The sequence below is a fragment of the Ovis aries genome, chromosome 2 (assembly GCF_016772045.2).
Source record: "Ovis aries strain OAR_USU_Benz2616 breed Rambouillet chromosome 2, ARS-UI_Ramb_v3.0, whole genome shotgun sequence".
In the NCBI taxonomy this organism is placed as follows: Eukaryota; Metazoa; Chordata; class Mammalia; order Artiodactyla; family Bovidae; genus Ovis; species Ovis aries.
Window position 1 is genome coordinate 239,296,220 of NC_056055.1, and position 27,216 is coordinate 239,323,435.

Genomic DNA, 27,216 nt, shown 5'->3' on the forward strand with positions numbered 1-27,216 from the left:
AACGTGAAAGCAAACACATTTTCAGAACTTGTAAAGATTTCTTTTAAAAATAGACCTTTAAAGCATATCGGGTTCTAAAGTGACAAACTGACTTCAAAAATCAGTCTAAGGATACATTACTTTTGTAATTTAACAACTAAGAAAAAAGGTTAAAAGAGCAATCTATTTTTTTAAAAATTCCCTTTTTTTATAACAGTAATCAAAAAGTTAAGCAACATAAAGAAAATTTCAAAATTCTACCCACCCAGAGGAATACAGTGGGGTTTTTAAAATTATTATTAGTTTTCACTCTCTCCCCAGATCAAGAAACGAAACACTGCTTGTGTCCTAAAGCCTACCTCTGTGCTCTTCTCCAATAACCACCACCTCCCTCTCCTCCACAGTAACCATTATCCCGACTTTTTGGCCACCATTTTCTTGTATTTTTAAAATATTGATATATATCAATATTTAATATTTTATCTGATTTTGAATTTTACATGAATGGAATTATACTGTTTGTATTCTTTCATGCTTTGATTGGATCAGATTAGATACGCCAGATCCATCCCTGATGCTAAATATAACTGTGGTTCATTTTCTCTGTTGTAATATATTATAGTACCACCACGTATTTATCTCTTCTATTGTTAATTGACATTGGAATGTTTCTGACTGAATGTTGCTATGAACACTCCTGTACTTATATCTTTGTACAAACATACAAAGTTCTCTGGGGTAGAATGGCTGGGTCATAAGGTGTTTTGAAGTTACAGCCAAATGTTTTCCAGTGGTTTTTCCAACTCATACTACCACTGGTCAGGTAGGAAAGTTCCTGTTGCATTACATCCTTTGTGTACCCTGGGCTGTTTATTACACTGCAAAAATTATTTGCCAGTATTCTTTGGGGGCTAGGATAAAAGATGTGTTAACAAAGACGATTTGTATTTGCTTTTGTTTGCGTGAAGGTACTCAACCAGACCAGGACTTCTAGAAGCTTCTTCAGGCTTCTGGACCATTCAAGTAGTATGAATTTGGACAGCAAATCTGCCTGAAGGTTACTCTGTGGTATAATTTACCGTCTGGATTTCCCCTCCCTCCTGCCGTCCTCAGTGTTAATGCAATCTTTTTAGCAGTCTGCTAAGGAACAGGAGGGCTTACTTTTCATTTTTTTTAGGGCCCAGTTTAATTTGCAAGCACCTTCTCTTACAATATCCATCTTGCATGGACCCATTACTTTGACTTCATGCCATAAGGACATCAAAACTGAATTTACGTTCGCCCTCAGTAAATATAATCGGTGGAAAAGTAGTTTTTTTCGGTGCTCTGCTTATCTCTATGGGTTCACACCTTCTCTTAGGCTTTGATCTTAATATTTTCATGGCTCTTCGATATTTTTGAGACACTGAGTTGTTAAAATCTAGTATCTGTTAATTCTTTTCAAAGGGAAGGCTAGTCCAAATAACCTGGCCTTCTACATTCTAGGAAACGGATTTAACCTTTCTTTTTAAAAAGCTTTTAACATAAGATCAATATGACAATGAGAGAGAAAAAAGAAAATTACACATGATTCTACCTGTCATTTTTGTAAATCTTTGTGCACATTCCTTTCCAGTCTTTGACCGTATGTACACTTTTTTAACAAAGGTTATACCAATCTGACATTTTCATAGCAGCTAATGTCCATATTTATTATTCGCAGGGATAGTAAGCAAAGACAAATGGTAAAAAAAAATTTTTTAACTTAGGAAAGAACATCCTGAAATTTGCAGAGACCTTCTTTTGGAAATAAACTCACAGAAAGACGAGATCCAGCTCTTGCTCGGGCAATGCTCTCCTTCTCCTTTTCAGACACCCTTCTCTGCACAGCCTGGAAACTGTTTAAGGCTGCAGAGAAGTCATTCATGAGACGTTCCTTCTGAAGTTTCTGCTGGCGCTGGGAAATTAAACAAGAACTTAACATTTCATATTAACCCAGAATCATTTGGTTTTAATTCCCTTTAAAAGCAAAAGTACACCCCCTAAAAATTCCCAACTAGGAAAAGAACTATGAAATAGGCTCTTCCTTAAATGAATGAACTTGCTCTTTTCTAACTCAAATCTCTGGTTAATACTATAGGCCAAGTCAGAGTTTTCCTTCTTTCATTCTTACAAACCTGTGAACTAGGTGTCTTTTACCATGTAAGGGAATCTCAGAGGGAACCACAGTTCAGAATTTTAGTTCCCAGGAGAATCTAAAAGCAGAATAAACACCTATGGATTTAGACTAGACTCAGAGACTGTTTCCTTGCTACATGTTCAACTGTATTCATCTATAGTTAGTTCACAGCTTACCTGAACACCACAGAATCGTTTGCCTTTACACTGAAGTGAGGTTCAAAATCTTTGAGAACCTAAAAGCTTATTCTGCAGAGTTACAGGCTATGTTTATTTAGCTTACTGATACTATGTCTCAAAAAGCACATACTGAGAGCACTTGCTATAGTCAATTGGTACTATAGGTTATACAGAGGCAAGTATAATCAGTAAGAATCCAAGTGGTCAAGGCCTCAAGAGGTGGTGGACACTAAGGGAAGAGTAAGGCATGAATAGTAGAGAAGGGGAAAGGCAAAGCCATGCAAGGTAACTGTGTGAGCAAAGGCATGGTGGCAGAAATTTGCAGAGGATTTATAAAAAGATAGTTTGACTGGAACCAGAGGTTTTTTTCATGAGAATAGCTAAAAGATAAAATTGAAAACATAGGGAAGGAGCTGGCCACTGCAGGTTTTATATTTATTCTTTAAAGATTTGCTTACTTGGCCATACTGGGTCTTAGTGGCACACGCAGGATTTTTGATCTTCGTTGTGGCATGCAGGGCTTCCCAGGTGGCACTAGTGATAAAGAACTCACATGCCAACGCAGGAGACTAAGAGACGGGGTTCCACTCCTAGTCTGGAAGATCCCCTGGAGTAGGGCAGGGCAATCCACTCCAGTATTCTTGCCTGGAGAATCCCATGAACAGAGAAGCCTGGCAGTCTACAGTCCATAGGGTCACAAAGAGTTAGATATGATGGGAGCAACTTACGACCCATGCACTCAGGCATGCAGGTTCTTTAGCTGTGGCCTGTGGAGTTTTTAGTTGTGGAATGTGAACTATTAGTTGTGGCATGTAGGATCTAGTTTCCTAAGGATTGAACTTGGACCCCCTGCATTGGGAGGGCGGAGTCTTGGCCACTGGACCACCAGGGAAGTCCCCACAGCAGGTTTTATTTTATTTTTTAAATTTATTTTTGGTTGTCCAAGTCTTTGTTGCTTCACACAGGCCTCCTCTAGAGCGGGGGTTACTCTTTGTTGCAGTGCGAAGGCTTCTCAATGCAGTGACATCTCTCATTGCGGAACACAGGCTTTAGAGCTCAGGCTCAGTATTTGTGGCTCACAGACTTAGTTGCTCTGTGGCATGCAGGATCTTCCCAGATGAGGGACTGAACCTGCGTCCTCTGCATGGGCAGGCGGACTCTTAAACACCGGACCCCCAAGGAAGCCCACCCGCTGCAGGTTTAAAATGCCAAGCTAATGAGTTTGGGATTCAAAGAGCAATGAGGATTTCTATGAGGGGACCATGATGTGTACAAAATGATAACTTCCACAATGGTGAACACAATGGAATGCGAAAATGAAATAAGTCAAAAAGATGACCACAATAATCAAGGTTTAAGGTTAGGAAGACATGGTATCAGTAATGAGAACACAAAGAAATGAGTCTAAAAAACATTATGCGACTGGCTGTGGGAAAGGAGGATAAAGTCAAAGGATGACTCACATTTCACACCTGGGAGAGAGATGGTAACACTGAAAGCAAATTTAGATGAGGGACTTTTTATCCCATTCCTGAGATTTTAATTTTTACATAAACATTAAATAATAGAGGGGAAAAAACATCATTCCTCAATCTCACTATCCAAAAATATTATCTTTTAAGTATATCATAAACATTTTCCATGTTAACATACTCTTCACAATTCAGTCTTTGCTATACAATACTCCATTAAGTTGATCTAGTAAATTTTATGTAAGCATTCCTTCTAGATTGTTCTATTTTTAACTATTACAAATAAATAAAGCTAAACTAAGCCCTATTGTAACACTAATATTTATACAATGCTTATCACATATCATATTGTTATAACCACTTTATATAATAACTCATTTAATCCATCTATCAACCTATACTATTAAAGTACCTATTTGACAGATCTGGAAAATGAGGCACAGAGAGGTTAAGCAATTTGCCTAGGATCATATAGTAAATGGCAAGGGCAGAATTTAAATCCAGGAAACCTGGCCCCAGATTGCATAGCTGGGTTTTTTTCCCTTAGAACTTAGAAACATTTGCATGAGTGGAAATATTAGGTCAAAAGGCACAAACTTTTTTTTATGACAATAAGTACCGTCAGTCAGCTTAGTGAGGGGTTTGGGTGAAACAGAAGGGATTCATTAGCGTATCAAAGAGGCGATGTCAGAGCAGGAATCAGCAATATGGGCCAAGTACTTAGAGGTGCAGGGGCAAGGGATTGAAAAAGATTTGGGGACCATGTCATAAAAGTCACAGGAAATTCATAAAAGTAGAAAAGACTCCTGGGGGAGAAAGCATAAAATAACAAAATTAGAGGATCACTGGTAGCACCTCGGGGCACACCCACTTCTAACAAGACACAGAGTCAGAGAAAGACGCTGAGACTCAACCTGGGGTAAGAGAGACAAAAGGCCAGAAAGGGGTCACCAGAGTCAGGGGACACGAAATCTACTTTGTTGTCTTTACTATGGAAATCATGGGAAGAAAAAGGAAATTTCAGTAAAGACAGGATGAACAGGAGGATCAAATAAAACAAAGAGAAATGAATAAAAATGCAAAAAACCTCCACTGGATTTGGCAATTAGAAGATCACTGATAACAGTGCGTAAGTATGAAAGAAATGTGAAAGTACGATGTATGGTTTGATAGTCCAGTAGCAAAAAGATGAGTGACAGGGCTAAGGTTAATTAGATAAAGAAACAGTTGAAAAGGAAAAGAATATTCAGCACAATAGGAAGAAGGGAATCCAGGATTTATATTTCACCAGAGATAATACCTCTGTGGATTTGTTTTATGTTCTTAATGATTCAAACTTTGCCAACAAAGGTCCATCTAGTCAAGGCTATGGTTTTTCCAGTAGTCATGTATGGATGTGAGAGTTGGACTATAAAGAAAGCTGAGCACCGAAAAATTGATTCTTTTGAACTATGGTGTTGGAGAAGACTCTTGAGAGTCCCCTGGACTGCAAGGAGATCCAACCAGTCAATCCTAAAGGAAATCAGTCCTGAATATTCATTGGAAGAACTGATGCTGAAGCTGCAACTCCAATACTCTGGCCACCTGATGTGAAGAACTGACTCATTGGAAAAGACCCTGAGGCTGGGGAAGATTGAGGGCAGGGGAAGGGGACCACAGAGGATAAGATGGTTGGATGGCATCACTGACTCAATGGACATGAGTTTGAGTAAACTCCGGGAGTTGATGATGGACAAGGAAGCCTGGCAAGCTGCAGTCCATGGGGTCACAAAGAGCCGCACATGACTGAACGACTGAACTGAACTGAATGATCCAAGATAATGGAAGGAAACAAGAAGATGCATAATCCAAAAATAATTTCTATTTGATTTTGGAATATATTAGTTTTTTTTAAGCAGATTGAACTTTCTATTTTGCTTATGCTTCTATTTAACACTTTGCTACTGTTCAGCTGCTCAGTCATGTCCGACTCTGAGACCCCCGTGGACTGCAGCACATTCTGTTGACATCAGACTCTTAGATTCCCTTTTTTTTTTTTTTTTTACTGCTAAAACTATCTACAAGTGTGTATTCCCTATGTGGACAGCTGGGAGAGGAAAGGGGTGATTTGGGAACAATTTGAAAGAATGAATGGCAAGGAGAACTGGTCCAGTATGAGAAACAACCAACACAAACAGCACACAGGCAGTCAAAGGGTGATTATGTTAAGGTGACTACTTTGTAGCAGGATGACAAAGCACCTGGTTTTGGTTCTTTTCTTTTGTGCAAGGGGAGGCCAAAAATCCAAAGACTGAACACATACTTCATTAAACGCCTTGCCAGGAATGAGTTAAACTGACAATTTTCAAACTTTTTAAATGGAGATCCAGAATAAAAATGTGACATCTTGACCTAGCATCATATATACACATATGTGTGAAACAAAAGTTTCATGTAACAGTATTTCCCTTAATTACATGGTTACACACTCTGATGTTTCTATTCTGTTTCATTTCTTTTAAATGGTGATCACAATACACTAAAATTATATTATGTTCCAACAGTTACAATTCACAGACAACCCAGGAAGGGGAAATGGTAGGCTTCATCTTTATAGCCATCAGAGATGAAATATTATTTTTAAAAATTCACTAATAAAAAACAATGTAAGTTAAGTGCTCCCATGAATGGTATAGAAACTAAAGCAAGATAAAATCACAATAGTCTAAGATAGAGAAGATTTTTGTCCTAGAAGAGACAGGATGTGAGGCAGACCGTGAACAGTAGGTTAAAAAGTCAAGCTACAATGGAAGGGACACATTTGACTTCAAGAACAAGTGAAGGAAAGGCATGGCATATCAAGGGAACATTGAATTCCAATAGAAACTGTGTCTTTAAAGGATATAAATGGTCACTGAAGAAAATGACTTGAGTAGAGAAATCTTTCTCAGAGCATTTCCTTAACTGGAAACCTACAAAAACGTGACATGAAAGTGACTGCAAAGTAAAAAAAGACATTTGCTTGAAATTTATAGATACTGGACACAAGCACACTAGAATCAAGCCAGAAAGCATAAAGCTGCTAATCAAATCCCAGTAAGATGTAAACACTGAGATTCTTCTTCAGTTAAGCCCATTTTACTAATATATTAATATATTATTGCTAATTATCACAGCAGCTACCCATATTGAGTACCTACTAATACCTTGCAAGATCTGGTACATGCATTCTTTCTGTTGTCACAGTAGATACTTATCCATTTTATGGATAAGGAAATTGAGGTTCAGTTTGAAGGCCAAGTTTGTTTCACATGCCGCCTCTCCAAAAAAAACAATATTTTTCTTATTCAAAATAAATAAATCAAAACCCCAGAAAATACCAACCTGTTCTGAAGTAGATAAAGGAAGGGGCAAGGACCCCAGTTCCTTCAGTAATTCATTTGTTTCCTTGGCAAGCTGATTTGTAGAGTGTTGTAACTGTTGCCTAAGAGAGAAAAGATGTGCTTTAGGATATTCTCACTTCTTGAGAGCTGTTAGGATCAGTCTGGTCTCAGAGCATCTCAAGATGCAGGGAATGAAAAGGCACCTGAAGGAATGGGTTCCCAGATGCTCAGGTTCATAACAAAATTCCAAAAGTACCACCTAGTCAAACTCACTTCAAGTTGTCTTCACGTTACCGAGTAGAAAGAACCTACCTCAATGAAAACTGCTGATTAGGTATTTTAATTCTTTGGGGAGAAAAGAAAAGCATTCTCAGCAGTTCTGATAGAAATACAAAAGCAGCTGCCCCTACACCTCAATCTAATAGTTTTAACATGCTGAACTCTCTCTGAAAATTCTCACGCTGATTTGCCCAAGTTCTGCATGGTTACTGTCTGTCACAGTCCACTGACTAGTGACAGAATCCACGCACTGGGGGTTGGATGAAATGTGCATTAGAAGCATAGCTTCTACCCTAGGGAACAACCTCCGAAGATCAACTCCCACGTTTGTGCTTAAAGCTGGTGCTTTTTCAGCTTTATCCTTGGCTCCCTACCTATGCTTTATGCTTGACTTTCTGGCTCTTTCCTCCAAAACAAAGAAGCCCTATACTGTGTTAAAAAAAAAAGTAAGGAGCAGAGGGGAAAGGAAATTAAAGAGGGAAAAATGTGTGGGATTGAAAGGTACTGGAAATACAAAAAAGATTCCTTTCAGTCATGGTTTCTCCTACTATCTGGCCATTTCTGCAAAGGTTTTAAGGGAGGACAGAGAAACCACACTACTAATTACTAATATTTTTTCACTGCAAAGGGGTCTCCAAGATAGAAGGAAAAAGAAAAAAAGCAAAACCAAAAAAAATTTTTTAAACCATGAGAGTCAAAACCAACAGGGAGTCAAAAAACCAAAAAACAAAAATGGGAATTTCCTGGTGGTTCAGTGGTCCCCTCTTCCACCGAAGAGGGCACGGGTTCAATCCCTGCTTGGTGAACTAAGATCCAACCAGCCATATGGTATAGCAAAAAAAAATAACAACAATAAAATAAAAAACAAAAGCTCCCAAAAAGAGTCAATCCGAAGCTTGAGCATCATGGACAGTACTAACATACCCACAGCTACCTCACGTCTCCCTCAAAAAAGCTCAAAGTACTAACAGTAAGTGATTCTCTCACTTCCCAATGTCTAGGACAGGAAACAAAAATAGTGTTAACGATGAAAACTAGAACTTATAAGAGCAGAGACAGAGTCAAGGAGGACATAATAAAAAGAAGCTATTCCACTATTCTCTCCTCGGGTCATTCTGAATACACTTCTTTAATATTATATACAGCTGGAAATCCAACAGATTAGACAAGCACTGTAGATCATCAGGAGGCCTGTGCCAACAAGGAAGCTCATGTAGGGAGAATGCAGTTTAAGAGTGGTAGGGATTCCCTCTCTACTTCCCTAAATTGTTCTGCTAAGCAGTCCAAGGGAGGAAGAAAAGCAGAGTCTAAGGACTCTGAGAGGCAAGGGAGATCACAACCCTTTAATGTAGTCTGTTGCTCCTCTTCTAGATCCAGCTATGACCTCATGTCCCCACTGCCTCTTGTGCAGACTTCACAGGCCTGCAACCTAAGCCGCCAAGCAGCAAAAGCATTAAGTGTGTCCCCAAAAGGCCCTCACAAATCCCAACCTTGTTAGGAAGCTACTCACAGATTTTCCTGTAGCTTGCTTGAATCCTGCTTAGTTCCTAGTTGGCTCATCAAGTTCTTTATCTGAGCGGCTGGGAAGAGGAGGAAAAAAAAAATTATTAAAAAGAAAAATACATTCATCACAAGCACCCTGGGGAGAGGGGAAGGGATAAATTGGGAGACTTGAGACTGATATATACATACTAACTATATATAAAGTAGATACCTAATAAGGACCTATTGTATAGCACAGGGAACTCTACTCAGTACTCTGCAATGGTCTATAAGGGAAGAGAAACTAAAAAAGAGAGCACATATATATATATATATGTATATATATATATATATACACACACACATACATACATATATATATATACATATATATATATATCTGATTCACTGTGCTGTACACCTAAAACTAACACAACATTGTAAATCAATTATACTCCAATAAAAATTAAAAAAAAAACCAAGCACCCTAATTCTCAGATCACTGGTCTCTCCCCATATCCTGAATAAGTATGTACAACTAATAGGAAGCATGCTATGATCAAGACCCTGGTCTTGATCTTCTAAACTATTCTCTTCTAAATCTACCTGTGAGATCTACCTTTCTCCTAGAGAGTAACTATGACACTAAGCAGAAGGTGGTGGTTTTATTTGTCACTCCCAAAGAACTTCCACATTCTCCCAGATTTCCAGTGGCACTGGTTAAAATGTTTGTCTCTTTTGGAATGGCCTTGATACCAAGTATCAATTCACAACAATAAAAATTTAAATTCATGAATACAAAATAATTTTCTACAGCAAACATCTTTGGAAAGACAACATACATTTATCATTGATAATAAGTTACCACTAGCTGAGCACTTCTATGTGCCAAGTACTATATTAGGAGCTTTGTATACATAATCTCATTCATTTTCATAGCAACAGTCTGAAGTAGATGTATGTTCATTTTGCAGATGAAGAAATAGATTGAGAACTTAAATATCTTATGTAAGCACACACACAAAAAGAAGTAGGGCAAAAAATTCAATCCCAGGGACATCATACTCCAATACCTATGTTCTTTTAACTATGCTGTCTGTAGACAAATAGTACATTGCTTTGTTCAGATTACTCTACCAAGATATTGTGCTAAGATTAGGAATGGTCATATTTGAATCCTAGATGTTTAAGCCCCTAGCCCTGGACTAGGAAAGCAGAGTTCTGGAGGAACTGATAGTCAGAAACAGACTGGCTGGGAATCTGAACACCCTTGTTGCTCACTGACTTCTACAACAGGAACAGAGCCCCTGATTTCCTATGTCCTACTTTCTATCTTCTTTTTCTGTTGGCAGAGAAGATGGGGGAGATTCATTCATTTATAGAGCCTGAAATTTCATTGTATGACTTTTCTGTTTGTTTGCATGCTTGCATTTTAAAAGCATTCACTGTCTTCTATAGGGCTTCCATGGTGGCTCAGAGGGTAGAGCGTCTGCCTGCAATGCGGAAGGCCTGGGTTCGATCCCCAGGTCAGGAAGATCCCCTGGAGAAGGAAATGGTAACCCACTCCAGTACTCTTGCCTGGAAAATTCCACGGACGGAAGAGCCTGGGAGGCTACATATAGTCCATGGGATCACAAAGAGTCGCACATGAATGAGCAACTTCACAACTGTCTTCTATTGCAAGAAGCTGGAATACACAACATAATAACAAAGTACTTTTTGTCCGGGGGAAACATACTTATCTTTAAGTTTCACCAGAACTGCAAGAGATAATATATCACAATAGGCATAGGGCTCCTCTGGCCAAAAGACAGTTTCCTTTGTGAGGGCCTCTCCTATCCTCTCAGGTTTAACTCCAGTTTCACTTGTGAAACACCAGACTGCTAAATGACTAGCTTAGGGGAAGAAGATGAGGAAACCAGTGCTTACTGTAACAATTTGTATCTATCATAGGAACAGATTATATACAAGGCTTCAATGTCCAATAAAAATGAAACTTCACTTATTAGAATTTTAAATTTTAAAAGTTAATTGTTCCTTATGATAGGGTGCTTCTTAAATAACAAAATTTGGGGGTCACAGTCATAACCCTGACCTTAATTTGGTCACCAAGAGTAGTAAAAAGGCAAGCTTAGTAAGGACCAGTTACCTTACAAAAACACAGATGTGTTAATAGCTTCTAAGTCTGTTAAGAAATAATAACTAGCCAAAATCTTCTAGGTGATTACTGAGTGACTCTACAGCTAAGGGAAACTGAACAACCTAGCCCTTAACAGCATCTAGGAGTTATTTCTCCTGCAAAAAACTAACAAACGGAAACCTCAATTAAATGGAGTTGGGAGATCCCAAGGGGGAGCTCTCACACCTACCAGATAGCAGAGCCCAGCAGGAACACTCCTCTATGCCAATGAAAAGCCATGGACTCTGGGTTTGCTGTATTATTACCAACTTTCTTTTACCCTTTCCTTGCTAGGAGGGGGCTTGCACTTGGCTTGCCCTGATTGCAGCCCCCAAACTGCAACTCTCTGGTAACTCTGAATAAAACTGTCTTTGCTGGAGAAATATCTGGCAGTCTATTTTAGGTCAACATCCGTAGCCCAGATCACTGTGCCATTATGGGTGTTACAAAGCAAAAGTTTCCACAGTCAAGAATATATATGTGTGTAACACTTCAAATCATGATTTTATCTTAAAGACCATCTTTTAAGCAAAAATATAACTCCAATTTTATAACAGAAATATAGATTTCACATGATTAAAAAGTTGCCTTTTGACAAACTTTCCTAAAATATAACTATTCCATTAAATGGGGATTGTTTTAGCTTAATGGTTCCATAGGAAAATGTAAAGCACTACAAAAGATTACATTCTGCTAAAAAAAGCATTATGTAAGATATAAATAACCATTTTTCATCACTAAGATGTATAATGTCCTTCTTACCTAAGTCTAATGGGAATCAGAATCAAAGCCATCAACTGACTGGACAAACAAATAATTTAAGAAAGAGGACAGACATTAGCAGCTACAGAGTGTTCACCATGTGCCAGACACTGGGCTATGTACTTGATGTGGTATAATAAAAAGCAAATTTGGTCTTTGTTCTCAGTTCCTGGCAAACAGTTCCTAAAAGCCTTGGAATTTCCTGAGTGATAGGAGTGTCTTTTGTTATTCATAAAGGGCTCCTTTGGAGCATACAGAGCTTACCTATTGAGGGGACCTGAACCTCAGATATGCAGATGACACCAACCTTATGGCAGAAAGTGAAGAGGAACTAAAAACCCTCTTGATGAAAGTGAAAGTGGAGAGTGAAAAAGTTGGCTTAAAGCTCAACATTCAGAAAACAAAGATCATGGCATCCGGTCCCATCACTTCATGGGAAATAGATAGGGAAACAGTGGAAATAGTGTCAGACTTTTATTTTGGGGGCTCCAAAATCACTGCAGATGGTGATCGCAGCCATGAAATTAAAAGACGCTTACTCCTTGGAAGAAAAGTTATGACCAACCTAGATAGCATATTCAAAAGCAGAGACATCACTTTGCTGACAAAGGTCCGTCTAGTCAAGGCTATGGTTTTTCCTGTGGTCATGTATGGATGTGAGAGTTGGACTGTGAAGAAGGCTGAGCACCGAAGAACTGATGCTTTTGAACTGTGGTGTTGGAGAAGACTCTTGAGAGTCCCTTGGACTGCAAGGAGATCCAACCAGCCCATTCTGAAGGAGATCAGCCCTGGGATTTCTTTTGGAAGGAATGATGCTAAAGCTGAAGCTCCAGTACTTTGGTCACCTCATGCGAAGAGTTGACTCATTAGAAAAGACTCTGATGCTGGGAGGGATTGGGGGCAGGAGGAGAAGGGGACGACAGAGGAGATGGCTGGATGGCGTCATGGACTCGATGGACATGAGTCTGAGTGAACTCCGGGAGTTGGTGATGGACAGGGAGGCCTGGTGTGCTGCGATTCATGGGGTCGCAAAGAGTCGGACACAACTGAGTGACTGAACTGAACTGAACTGAGCCCTGACAGCCCTAGGGTGGGTAGGGTTTGTCACCAGAAAGACCAAGTAATTGGCAGGTTGGAAATTTCAGTTCCACCCACCAACCTCTGAGAAGGGAAACTGCGGGTAGGGAGAGGAAGTACAGATTAAACTCTATAAATTCTTGAACTAGATTTGATGAGCTTCCAGATTGGTGGACTCCCCAGGTGGTTCAGTGGTAAAGAACCTACCTGCCAATGCAGGAGACTCAGGAGACACGGGTCCAATCCCTGAGTCAGGAAGATCCCCTGGAGGAGGGCATGCCAACCCACTCCAGTATTCTTGCCTGAGAAATCCCATGGACAGAGGAGCCTGGCACAGTCCATGGGGTCGTAAAGAATCAGATATGACTAAGTGACCACACGCACACAAGCACTGACTGGTGACCACACGCAGATGCAGGGAGGGTGTCAGTGCCCAGAGAGAGAATAGAAATTTGAGCTCTTCCTACATACCTTGTTCTAGGACTCTCTTCTATCTGGCTGCTCCTGAATTATATCCTTTTATAATAAACCAGTCCCTGTTGGGTCAGAGGGTAAAGCATCTGCCTGCAATGTGGGAGACCCAGGTTCAATCCCTGGGTCAGGAAGATCCCCTGGAGAAGGCAATGGCAACCCACTCCAATATTCTTGCCTGGAGAATCCCATGGACAGAGGAGCCTGGCAGGCTACAGTCCACAGAGTCGCAAAGAGTCGGACACGACTGAGCGACTTCACTTTCTTTCACTATAATAAACCAGTAAGTGAATGTTTTCCTGAGTTATGTGAGCTGGACTAGAAAACGAGCTGAACCTGGAGAGGGGCTCATGGAAACACCTCCAATACAGCTCACTGGTCAGAAAGACAGATAAGAACCTACACTTACAATTGGCATCTGAAGGGGGTGGGGTCGGGGGAGCCTTGTGGGACTAAGCCCTTAATTTGTGGAATCTGATGCTAACTCCAGGTAGTGTCAGAATTGAATTAAACTGTAGGACACCCAACTTAAGTCCAGAGAAACTGACCACTGGCGTGTGGTAAACCCACATACCTGGTGTCAGAAGTATTGAGAGTGGAGGAAACATCAGAAAAGCGCTTTCCCTTCACTCCTGATAAGCATTATCTTCCTGTTGTTGTGCTAGTTGCTCAGTCGTGTCCAACTCTTTGCGACCCCACGGACCATAGCCCGGTGGTTCCTCTGTCCATGGGATTCTCCAGGCAAGAATACTGGAGTGGGTTACCATTCCCCTCTCCAGGGGATCTTCCCAACCCAGGATTGAATCCCAGTCTCCTGTATTGCAGGCAGATTCTTTACGTTCTGTCCCACCAGGGAAGCTCCTTATCTTATTAGATAAGCATTATTACTATGAAGACCTACAAGACCTTTTAGAACTAACACCCAAAAAAGATGTCCTTTTCATTATAGGGGACTGCAATGCAAAAGTAGGAAGTCAAGAAACACCTGGAGTAACAGGCAAATTTGGCCTTGGAATGCGGAATGAAGCAGGGCAAAGACTAATAGAGTTTTGCCAAGAAAATGCACTGGTCATAGCAAACACCCTCTTCCAACAACACAAGAGAAGACTCTACACATGGACATCACCAGATGGTCAACACTGAAATCAGATTGATTATATTCTATGCAGCAAAAGATGGAGAAGCTCCACACAGTCAACAAAAACAAGACCAGGAGCTGACTGTGGCTCAGATCATGAACTCATTATTACCAAATTCAGACTTAAATTGAAGAAAGTAGGGAAAACCGCTAGACCATTCAGGTATGACCTAAATCAAATCCCTTATGATTATACAGTGGAAGTGAGAAATAGATTTAAGGGCCTAGATGTGATAGATAAGAGTGCCTGATGAACTATGGAATGAGGTTCGTGACACTGTACAGGAGACAGGGATCAAGACCATCCTCATGGAAAAGAAATGCAAAAAAGCAAAATGGCTGTCTGGGGAGGCCTTACAAATAGCTGTGAAAAGAAGAGAAGAGCCAAGCAAAGGAGAAAAGGAAAGATATAAGCATCTGAATGCAGAGTTCCAAAGAATAGCAAGAAGAGATAAGAAAGCCTTCTTCAGGGATCAATGCAAAGAAATAGAGGAAAAGAACAGAATGGGAAAGACTAGAGATCTCTTCAAGAAAATTAGAGATACCAAGGGAACATTTCATGCAAAGATGGGCTTGATAAAGGACAGAAATGGTATGGACCTAACAGAAGCAGAGATATTAAGAAGCAGTGGCAAGAATACACAGAAGAACTGTACAAAAAAGATCTTCATGACCCAGATAATCACGATGGTGTGATCACTCATCTAGAGCCAGATATCCTGGAATGTGAAGTCAACTGGGCCTCCAAAGCTAGTGGAGGTGATGGAATTCCAGTTGAGCTATTTCAAATCCTGAAAGATGATGCTGTGAAAGTGCTGCACTCAATATGCCAGCAAATTTGGAAAACTCAGCAGTGGCCACAGCACTGGAAAAGGGCAGTTTTCATTCTGATCCCAAAGAAAGGCAATGCCAAAGAATGCTCAAACTACTGCACAATTGCACTCATGTCACATGCTAGTAAAGTAATGCTCAAAACTCTCCAAGCCAGGCTTCAGCAATACGTGAACCGTGAACTTCCTGATGTTCAAGCTGGTTTTAGAAAAGGCAGAGGAACCAGAGATCAAATTGCCAACAATGCTGGATCATGGAAAAAGCAAGAGAGTTCCAGAAAAACATCTATTTCTGCTTTATTGACTATGCCAAAACCTTTGACTGTGTGGATCACAATCAACTGTGGAAAATTCTGAAAGAGATGGGAATACCAGACCACCTGACCTGCCTCTTGAGAAATCTGTATGCAGGTCAGGAAGCAACAGTTAGAACTAGACATGGAACAACAGACTGGTTCCAATTAGGAAAAGGAGTACGTCAAGGCTGTATATTGTCACCCTGCTTATTTAACTTCTATTCAGAGTACATTATGAGAAACGCTGGGCTGGAAGAAACACAAGCTGGAATCAAGATTGCCGGGAGAAATATCAATCACCTCAGATATGCAGATGACACCACCCTTATGGCAGAAAGTGAAGAGGAGCTAAAAAGCCTCTTGATGAAAGTGAAAGTGGAGAGTGAAAAAGTTGGCTTAAAGCTCAACATTCAGAAAACGAAGATCATGGCATCCGGTCCCATCACTTCATGGGAAATAGATGGGGAAACAGCATCAGACTTTACTTTTTTGGGCTCCAAAATCACTGCAGATAGTGATTACAGCCATGAAGTTAAGACGCTTTCTCCTTGGAAGAAAAGTTATGACCAACCTAGATAGTATATTCAAAAGCGGAAACATTACTTTGCCGACTAAGGTCTGTCTAGTCAAGGCTACGGTTTTTCCTGTGGTCATGTGTGGATGTGAGAGTTGGACTGTGAAGAAGGCTGAGCACCGAAGAACTGATGCTTTTGAACTGTGGTGTTGGAGAAGACTCTTGAGAGTCCCTTGGACTGCAAGGAGATCCAACCAGTCTATTCTGAAGGAGATCAGCCCTGGGATTTCTTTGGAAGGAATGATGCTAAAGCTGAAGCTCCAGTACTTTGGTCACCTCATGCGAAGAGTTGACTCATTGGAAAAGACTCTGATGCTGGGAGGGATTGGGGGCAGGAGGAGAAGGGGACGACAGAGGATGAGATGGCTGGATGGCATCACGGACTCAATGGACGTGAGTCTGAGTGAACTCCGGGAGTTGGTGATGGACAGGAAGGCCTGGTGTGCTGCGATTCATGGGGTTGCAAAGAGTCGGACACGACTGAGCGACTGAACTGAACTGAACTGACACTGAGGCTCACACTGTTCCAAAACTCATTCCTTCATTTAGAATACCTATTCTACAGTTATGTGCTCTAGAAGACATTGTTCTCAAGAAGCTTTCCTTTTTAGGAGAAGAGATAATACGCATGTATCAGGTAGTGGTAAGTGCTATAAAGAAAAATAAAATCAGGTAAGGGTTGGAATAACAGGGTAGGGAGAGGGTACTAATTTACACAAGGTAGTCAAAGATGACCTCTCTGATAAGGTGACACAGAGTAGAGACCTAAAGGAAGTGAAAGATCAAACCATGAAAATATCTGGGGGAGAAGTTTTGAGCAGAGAGCATGAAGCACAAAGTCCCGAAGGCAAGAGCACTTGCTGTGATGGAGAAACAGGGGGCCAGTGTGACTAGAGAGAGATGAGAGAGACGGGGGGAGCCAGAATACATAGGGCCCTATAAACTGGAGCAAGGCCTTCCAATTTGAATGAAATGGGAAGCCCCCGATGGTTTTAAGCAGTGTCATAAAAGTGAAAGTGAAGTCGCTCAGTTGTGTCTTTGCGACTCCATGGACTGTAGCCTACCAGGCTCCTCTGTCCATGAGGTTTTCCAGGCAATAGTACTCGAGTGGATTGCCATTTCCTTCTCCAGGGGAATCTTCCCGACTCAGGGATCAAACCATGGTCTCCCGCATAGTAGACAGACGCTTTACCACCTAAGCCACCAAGGAAGTCCATAAAAACCAGAATTCAAATCCAGGGCTAATTCCAATAACTATATATATTTTTTTATGTCACGTTAGACTCTCTCATAGGCATAGGGACCTTTAGAGGAAATACACAGAATGTAGTGACTTAGGGCAGGCTTCCATTTGCCAGTGTTGCACTTTGCCCCACCCTGCTTATCTGACAGCTCCCTAACTTAACAGCTCTCTCCTCCAGATAGGCTAATGCCCTTGCTCTAACCCGCTCCCTTCCCTAAGGCCCTGCCACCTTTGGGAAGGTTCCTGCATATTTACTGGAGTCCAGCAGAGTGCCAGCACGCAGGGAGCAGGAAGCAATTGCTGATTAATTCAGTTAGCCTCAGTTTTGAGACTTCCCTGGTGGCTCAGACAGTTAAGCGTCTGCCTACAACGCAGGAGACCCGGGTTCGATCCCTACGGGGGGAAGATCCTCTGGAGAAGGAAATGGCAACTCACTCCAGTACTCTTGCCTGGAAAATCCCATGGGAGGAGCCTGGTAGGCTACAGTCCATGGGGTCCCAAAGAGTCAGACACAACTGAGCAACTTTACTTCACTTCCTCGGTTTTATGCTATGCCACTTTCAAGGCAGCAGATGTGAACAAACATGAGCTAGGCATCATGAGACCTAAATTCTAAGCCAAACAGGACCATTAACTATATGTACGGCACCAGATAAATCATTTCCTGTTGCTGGGTCTCTTTCACCAATTATATATGATATTCAGGTTTAACTAACACATATTGAGTACTTATTGTCTGTCACAGTACTTACTATTTGTGTGGGCGGGGCTTTCTTCCTCATTCAATTATTACGACTACATAAGGACTAAATGACCTCCAAGTACTCCCACTACTGCTCAATGATAAAAGTCAACAATAATGAAGAAGCTCTAATGCCAGAATGATGCTGTGTAACCAAGCAGTTTTTTTTTGCAAGCCAGAGTTTGGCTGAGAGAGACTCTGCCTCTCTGTACAAATGGGACTGGACTGACTATACACCTCTGGAGAGGAGGGACCACATTCTACTCATTTTTGTATTTGCATAACCACACATGCATACACACTCCTCCAGAAAATAATTGGTTACAGGGTGACACATAGAGGTAAATGTTACTAGTATGGCAGTTCAAGGAAACAGATCTCATCTTATTGACTGTCTTTAGATAGAGCATTCTCTTTAGAAACTCTATAGAGATTTCAAAATTTCAAGTTGTTAATCACTGATCAAAATGTATTAAATGCCCTAGAGAGCAAAGGGGATTTTACAGACTATGGGGGAAAAGTCAATTTAAAATCAGCTGTTCTTGGCTTAAACTCAGCTGAGAACTTTTTTTACCTAGTCTTTTCTGACTTCTTTTGTTTGCTCAAATATGTAAATTGGGAAGCGTCACTTGTTAGCTAAGCACCAGAATGAATCCAAGCTTTCATTAATTCTATTCAAATTCCTGAATATTGATATTTTCCTAAAAGTTTCCAGCAAGATGCCCCAAAACTCAAATGATAAGGACAGTAGCGTCTTTGTTTACTGGAAGTAGAATTCTTTGTATAATGCCCTCCATAATCCCCAACATCAGAGTTTATTTGAAAATAGTGACTCAATAACCCATCTGTTTCACAACCAAGAACTGTATCACTTGAGATTTCCCTGATGGTTGAGTGGTTAAGAAGCCACCTGCCAATGCAGGGGACATGGGTTTGATCCCTAGTCTGGAAAGATCCCACATGGTGGGGAACAACTCAGCCTGTGTGCCACAACTATTGAGCCTGAGAGCCTAGAATCTGTGGTCTACAAGAGCAGCCACCGCAAGGAGAAGCCCACACACCATGACTAGAGAACAGCCCCCGCTCTCTACAACTAGGGAAAGCTCCCGGCAGCCCAGCAGCAACAAAGCCCGAGCCCGGCTACAAAAATAAACAAATAACTCTTGTTAAACAGAGAAAAGAACTGTATCCCTTAAACCTAAAGCACAAAAAGAAACAGTTACACACACACTTATTTTTCCCTTGAATGCACTTAAGATGTTAAAAAGTAAAGTGATACTTTTTGGAATAATTTTTATCAAAATGGGTTAAATCTAAGAGTTTTCTGGTCAGCTTAATGAGAAAACTTTTCTAAGCATTCCAGTAAATGAAAGTTTTACTTTTAGATTGATTTGTTATATTTGGGATGAAAATCACTGGGTATCTATCCTCTATGAAATGCTACATAATCTGGAAACCAGATGACTAGGCCAAATGTAAAGAAAAGTTCTTCAGTTCTGTGTAAGCCATTTTGTTATTTTTAAAACTAGGCCTCAATTTCTCCTATCACGGACCTCTCATGTTTAAAAGCATGTCCTAGCTAAAACTTTTATAAGACTACAAAGCAAACTAATTTATTGCACATTACAGCTAATATCTACACTAGGAACTGCTCTAAACTGAACACTCGTCGTGGACTTTTAGCTGATATCAGCTTTGAGCAGAATCTGAATCTCCAAATGAACCTTAGTCCATATCAAAGTCTAGACACATTGAAAGCAACTACCATAAAGGTAAACAAGCAAACATATATTCAAGGAAAGAATCGTATTTACATAAAATGAGAACATGATAGCTTATGTTAGCACATAAATCATGACAATGAAGCCATCTCAGTGTCTTACTCTGAAAATTAGGTTTGCATTGTTTTTGCAAAGCTATAGTGAAAATGACCTGACTTTTTAGCCACTATAATAGGAAAGCGCTAAACTAAACTAAACTGAACATGAACACTGAATATCGAAGGTATAATCTTCTATTTACCATACCTATGACAGAACACACAACGGGTTAAGAACATAGACTCTGAATTGAGACTACCTGTGTGTTATTCCCAGTTCCACACTTCCTAGTAAAAGCCTCCACTCCTTTGTGCCTCAGTTTCCTCACCTAAAAAATGGGAATAACAAGAGAATCCTCATGTGGCTGCTGCGAGGCTGACATTAAGACAATATGAAGCTAAATTCAGAACAGTGTCTGGCACTTAAAAGAACTCAATCAAGGATAGCTATTATTATCAAACTCGAGACCAAGAAAAATGTACTTAGCAATGATAAAAATCAATTAGGTACATACTGAATGCCAACTATTAACACATATCCACTGCAGTGCCAGGCCCTGTAGTTAAAAGAGAGCTGTACAATGCATGGCTGCTATCCTCACAAAACTAACAGTGATCTCTCAGTTGGAATAACAAGGTCAAAAAGCATGAATTAATCACAGAATACAGAATAAAGTAAGTGCTAAGCTTGTGAATTCAAAAAGAAACACAAAATGACAGTTAACATTTCTTAAACAATGTTGCAGGCCTGCTTCAAGCACTTTACATAAATTTCCTCATTTAATTCTCATGAAGTAAAGACTGTTAACTCCACTTTATAGATGAGGAAACTGAAACAGAGAAGTACAGCAATATGCTTACATAGCTAGTTAGAAGCAGACCTAGGACTCAAACCCAGGCAGTCTGACTCCTGAGACCGCTCATTTAACTACTAAACTATAGTGGAGCAGGGGACTCAACCAATTATATTCCAGCCGGGCACTACACTAGGCACTTTCAAATAACCCATTTCACCAATAGCATTCATTTTACAGATGGGGTAACAGACAGAAAGGGGAACTGCTCCAGGCTAACAGTACAACATAGAGGAGCAAGAACTCTGTCACAGATCTGCTAAGCCTAACTCCCAGGCTCCTGGTGACTTCATTCTTTGAAAAGCAAGGGAAAGCTAAGTTACAAGGGGCAGGATTTAAGCACAACTCAAAGGATTTGTATAATTTAGGTGGTTTGCGAGGTAGGGAACGATTGAAGAAAGGAGGAATAGAATGAGCAAAAGCTTGCTCCAGAAATCAATGTTTAGGGATGTTAAGAAAAATGGCCTGCCTGGAGCAAAGGGTGACGAATAGGAGAAAATATGGCTAATTTGGATTAAGATGACAAAGACAGTGGAAGCAAAGCGGAATGCTAAGACCCGATGCAGCAACAACAGCCAGCCACTGTAGGCTCTTGAGGAGGTAAGAGGGATTTTAGACATATTGCTGATAGCATTGTTGGGATGAACTAGAAAGGATGTTGAGATCATGAAGACTTCACAAAGAGGGCAATGAAATAAACAGCAAAGGGAAACAATTTTAAAAGAACAGCCTACAGGATTTCACACAACAGTCAATTTTAAAAGTTTAGCTGCTTTTAATTTTTTAGTAAACAAAATCATATCAGTAAATTAGTAACATTAAAGAACAGACATGCTGTTCTTTAATCTCTTCAGAGATAACTTGGAGCCTGTTAGGTTATTGCCCTCTATCTGCCCAGACCCTTCGTTTCACAACAGGCGGAGTCAAGCATTTTTCTTCTGTTGCCCACACATACTGATAACAACCATCTGTGCCAGGCAGTCAACCTTAGCTATACCTGTAACAACCCACACAGTGGCCTGCCGTATTTCAGCCTGAAAGGCTCAGCAATTCCAAACCCACAAATGCAGCTGAAAAGTTGAGAAAAAAGAACAAGCTATTCTCTCATATTTTCAATAAGTACAGGTCCTTGCAGGACTATATGGATGCGGGCATACGTCTGAGGCGGGGTGGGGAGGGTGGTATCACATCCAGACTGTACACTTAGGTACACTGGCCAAGTTTGGGGAAGGGGTACCAGCCTGGTAACTGGGTAGAGACGATGTCACCCTACCCATTTCCAACTCCCAGAGCCTCACTAAACAATCCCAAAGGGAAAATTTCAACTCACACTGCCTAGGGTCATAAGATGTGGTAGGAACCACACAGCACAAGGTAAATGAGGCAGGGAGAGGTAGAAAAAATCTCATTCATTCAAATCTACTAAATACAATTTACTGAGCATCAAGACCCTAAATAATATGATCCCTGGCTATCTCCAGGGCCTCTTTTCCTACTATGCTTCCTTCTCTAACTGCAGTCCAGACACATTAGTCTCCCTGCCATTCTTGAAGGCACTGAGGTCTTTGCTCTTGCAATTTCCTCGGCCTAGAATGCCTTCCCTCAGCTACTCACATGGCTCTCTCCCTCACTTCATTCAGGGCTCTACTCAGAGAGGCCCTCCTTGACCATCTGATGTAAGATAAATAGCACTTCTTTCTCTGGTTACTTTGTGCCTCCTTATCCTGCTTTATTTTTCCTTCATAGCACTTATTATTTCTCAACATTAGCTATATATGTGTATGCATGCATATGCACGTATATACACACATTCATACACACATATATATACACCCACTAACAGGGCAGGGTTTTGTCTATCTTGCTCGTCACTCCATCCCCAGTGCATAGCAGGTGCTCAAAGAATATCTGTTGAACAGCAAATGAGTGAATCTATCATATGGATAGATCTGAGGTAAGTACTAGAAATATAAAGATGAATAAGTCATGTCTCATTTCTTCAAAGGCACTAACAATCTAGCAGGAGAGGTAGACAGACCACAAGGGGAGAAAGTTCCACAGCTCAGGTATTCCCCATAGCTTCCTACGAAGAGTTCAAAAAAAAAAAAAAAGTCACTTCTCACCTGCTGAAGTGTTAACTGCTACAAAACTGTAATATTAATTAAAAATTTTAAGAAAGCTAAATGTTGGTCATAAGAGACAGATCTGGTTTCAAATTTCTTAGCCTGTTTCCTAACCCATAAAAAGAAATAATACTGGTAATTACTTCAAAGGGTTGTTACAAAATCAAGTTAGATAATGCCTGTAAAGCACTTATATCGCCTGGCACACAATATGCACCAAAAATGTTAGCTGTTAATGTTATTAATGGCTGAATCCAACTATTACTTGAGCCTGATGCCTAACCAAGAGCTAAATCTTATGAATTCTATCGCCAAAGACACCTCTCCTATTCTTTCTTTCTTTTCATTTTCAGTTCCTAACTGGTATCTCCGATTCCAGTCTCTCCCTTCCAACTCGATTTACACATTTCTACAGAATTAAATCCAAACCCATTAGGTTAGCACTTAAAGCCCTTCATATCTGGGTCCCAGCTTAAACTTTCCAAGTCTACTTTGCACTACGTTCTAGAATCCACCACGCTAGCCAAATTAAACAACTCTACTTTTCTATACACAGCACATGCTTTCCCCTACCATGCCTTGTTCATTTAATTCCCTCCTTAAATGCCCTTCTCCTATTTACTGTAAAAAGTTCAAATCCTTTCCACCATCTTTCCAGCCAGACCTAACTCAAATGCCATAATGCCTTCCCTGGTCCCTCCCACATGAAAAAGATGTCTCTCCTGACTACCTATAACTTTATTATATCTCTTCTATAGCACCAAATCCTTTCAGTTCCTATGTATGCCAAAGGCTCCCTGCCAGTTCTTATACACAGTACATGCATGATACTCAAATAAATGCATACAGACTGAACATTTCACAAAGAGACATTAAAATTAGATTTGGTCTCAACAACAAATTTTTGACTTTGAATCAGAATTTTCTGATCTAGCCTGTATTACAGCTCCCTCACAAAAGGAAACTGGAACACAAAGTACTATACTTCCTAACCAGTGGTCATATATTTAAAAAATATTTTTATATTTTGGCTGCACCGTGCAGCATATGGGATCTTAGTTCCCCAACCAGGGTTTGAACCTGTGCCCCATGCAGTGGAAGCATGGAGTCTTAAATTCCCTGGACCACCAGGACAATCCCACCAGTGGTCATATAAATTTTTGTTTCAAATTTCTGGATTTCACAGATGACATAGTCTTCTTTCCACTTCCAAGGCGCCAAGACTCAAATGATTTCCATCAGAAACTTTCCCTCTCTCAAATTCTACATTACATATTAAATTTAAAAGCTAAGTGGTATTTTTCTTTAAAATATAGAACACAATTGTGATTCAGGACCAACTAGTTCTACCTATTAACAAGGTACAGCCAAGCTCACAAAAACACAATAATAAACAACAAGGATGATGATACCATTCCTTCCAAGTAGTTGCTGCTGCTGCTGACCTCCTGTTTATAAGTCTCTGAGCTGATCTTCAGGCACAAGATTTAACTCATCTACAGTCTCATTTAGACCCTAACAGTGGGGAAGCAGTTTTAAGACAAGCAATGACATTCTGAAATCCACCACCAATTCTACCATGTCTTACTTGCTATGTGATTGTGGCCATGTCCCTGAGCTTCTCTGTGTATCATGCTTGTTCAAAAGAGTAACTAGATGGGGAAGGAAAACAAAAGACTCATCAGCTTGAAATCCAAAAACACGCAAATCTTCTGCTACAAAAGACAAAATACTGTAAACTGAAGTGTCTTTGGTGAATTCTCTTTTATTAAAATAGAAGTCATCTGACCCCTTGAATACAAATCATTGTAACTGACTTCCAAACATTACAGGAAGAATTGTATTAAAGTCACCAAAACACATGCATTCTCCACTCTGCTTAATTGAAAGCAGCTGACTTTCAAGAAGCCAGAAGCTGAGCGGAATGTAAAGTCTAAACCAGTAAACAACTCCCGATCCAAACTGGTCAAAGAGAAGTGGGTGGAGGGAAGCAGATGACAGGAAAAACTCGGCTGACCGCTGCATCAGGTCGACTCACTCACTGCTCTGGAGCAAACACACCCTCCCACCCTGGGGCTGTCAGAACTGCTGTCTTAGCCCCAAAACACCTTAAGGGCAGAACTCCTGAGAAGAAACTCGAGCTTCAGTTGAGGCGCCGGACCCGCAGGGTGCCTGGGCCTGGCAGATTAGGGGATGGCAGCCCACCGTGTCCAGAGCGGAGCGCCCGAGACGGCCTCAGGTGTGGCTTTGGCAGTAGCCCCGGCTGGGCTCCGCCGTCCCGGCAGCCTCGTCAGGACGGCCCCCGCCCCCCTCAGCCGCCGCGGTACCCCGGCTCACTGGCTTGGCTGATCCGCTGGATGTTGCCGCTGCACGTCTGGATGATGCTGTTGAAGTCCCGGAGCGGGGGCCCCGAGGCCCCCGGGTTCCGGTACATGTCTAAGGGACCGTAGGACATGACGAGGAGCAGACAGCGACTCGACCTGCACCGCGCTCCTACCGGAAACAGCCGCCAGACCCGACCCGCAGGCTGACAGGGAAACCGGGAAGAGAAAGGGCGGGGACGGGATGAAGCTGCGTGCGCACTAGCCCCGCCCCCTCGCGACGCGCTCGCGACCGCCCCGGCTCGACCCGCTCCGCATTTGCGCAGGCGCCGCCGGAGCTGGCGGCTGAAAGGTAGCTTAGAGACGCGACGCCCTGGAGTTTGCGGGGCGGAGCGATGACGTCATGCCGTTGGGACTTGGATGAGAGAATCTGGGGTGGCGGTGTTGTTTATTGTCAGGGCACGGCGACAGAAGGCAAGAATTTTTCGATTAGCATAAAATTGTACCAGATGATCTCAGCCCTAACATCCTATCCTGGTCTATTCTGAGAACTTAGGCCCAAATATGGAGAATTCGACAACCTTGAAACCCAGATCCGTAAACCAAACTCCTGAGATTCCTCACTGTTTTCATCCCCTAGGGTTTTGGGAGGATTTTTTAAGCACTTTTATGGTTTACAGATCACTTTCATTTCTCTCTCCACCCCTCTTCTAGTCTGCGTGCTTAGTCGCTCAGTCGTGTTCGACTCTTTGCGAACCTATGGGCTGTAGCCCGCCAGGTTCCTCTTGTCTCTGGAAGTTTCCAGGCAGGAATATGGGAGTGAGTTGTCATTTCCTTCTCCAGGGGATCTTTCCTCACCCAGGGATAGAACCAGCGTCTCTTGTGTCTCCTGGATTAGCAGGCGGATACTTAATCAGTGCGCCACCTGGGAAGCCTAAACAATAAAATAATAATAGTAATGAAAAGATTTTTAAAGCACATATTATGTGTGACACACACACACACACCCCACTGCAGTTCAGTTATTCATAAGCTGTTTCACGCCAAGGGACGATGTCCTAACTATTCTTACCTTCAGACTAGATAACGGACCCTATGGACTGTAGACCACCACGCCCCTCCATCCGTGGGATTTTCCAGGCAAGAGTACTGGAGTGGGTTGCCATTTCCTTCTCCAGAGGATCTTCCCAACCTGGCTTTCCGGCATTGTAGGCAGATGCTTTACCATCTGAGCCACCAGGGAAGTCATAGATAATGGACAATCTATTTTTAAATATTGAAGTAAAGTAACAGAACAAGCATGATCATTTTCCCTATTTCAGGTGAGAAAGTTAATGCCACAGAGGTTAATTTGCTTTTCTGAGATTTGACTGCAAAACCCAAGCACTAAGCCAATCGTATTGTCATCTTGCTATGTCCTTAAAATGCATTCTCATATTACCAAATTCATTCTCCATCTAAATCCCTCCAAATAGCTTCTTCATCTATATCCCAAACCAGGATTTCTTAGAGAACTAGATTCTCAAATTTTTAAAATCATTCCCTTAAGTAACTTGTAATATATGACCTCAGTGTTTCCATAGAAGACTGCATTTTGTGAGCTTATGGTAAATGGAAAAACAAGTGTAGATTTTGCTTTGGGGAAGATCAAAATAGACATAAGTGAGGGGAACCTGGCAGTAGTTTTTGTTTCTGTTTTTTTTTTTTTTTCCGTTTTCTCCACCCCACTTCACCCCAGTCTGCTTTGCAATCTCTGGGGAATGACCAAGAGAGGAAGCTTCTTGCCTGTGTGGGAGGGGACCCTTAATGGGTGAATGAGCCTGCATACAGCCTTAGAGCTTTTATAAGCAAATCTGTCTCTATTTTTTTTGTTGTT

General features: G+C 41.2%; 1 protein-coding gene across 2 annotated transcripts in view; it reads right to left on the reverse strand.

Annotated features, from left to right (window-relative positions):
• Nucleotides 1-25,568, reverse strand: part of STX12 (syntaxin 12) — a 37,694-nt gene extending 12,126 nt beyond the window's left edge. Inside the window, exons 1-4 of one of the 2 annotated variants that reach the window (XM_027965430.2) lie at nucleotides 25,357-25,568; nucleotides 8,940-9,009; nucleotides 7,152-7,251; nucleotides 1,778-1,915 (exon numbers count right to left, since the gene is read on the reverse strand). In XM_027965430.2, the coding sequence (XP_027821231.1) occupies nucleotides 1,778-1,915; nucleotides 7,152-7,251; nucleotides 8,940-9,009; nucleotides 25,357-25,474 (426 nt within the window). In that variant the 5' untranslated portion in view covers nucleotides 25,475-25,568. Of the gene's footprint in view, nucleotides 1-1,777; nucleotides 1,916-7,151; nucleotides 7,252-8,939; nucleotides 9,010-24,607; nucleotides 24,669-25,356 lie in introns of those variants that run through there. The other variant, XM_060411426.1, reaches the window with a different exon arrangement.
• Nucleotides 25,569-27,216: the final 1,648 nt, after the last annotated feature.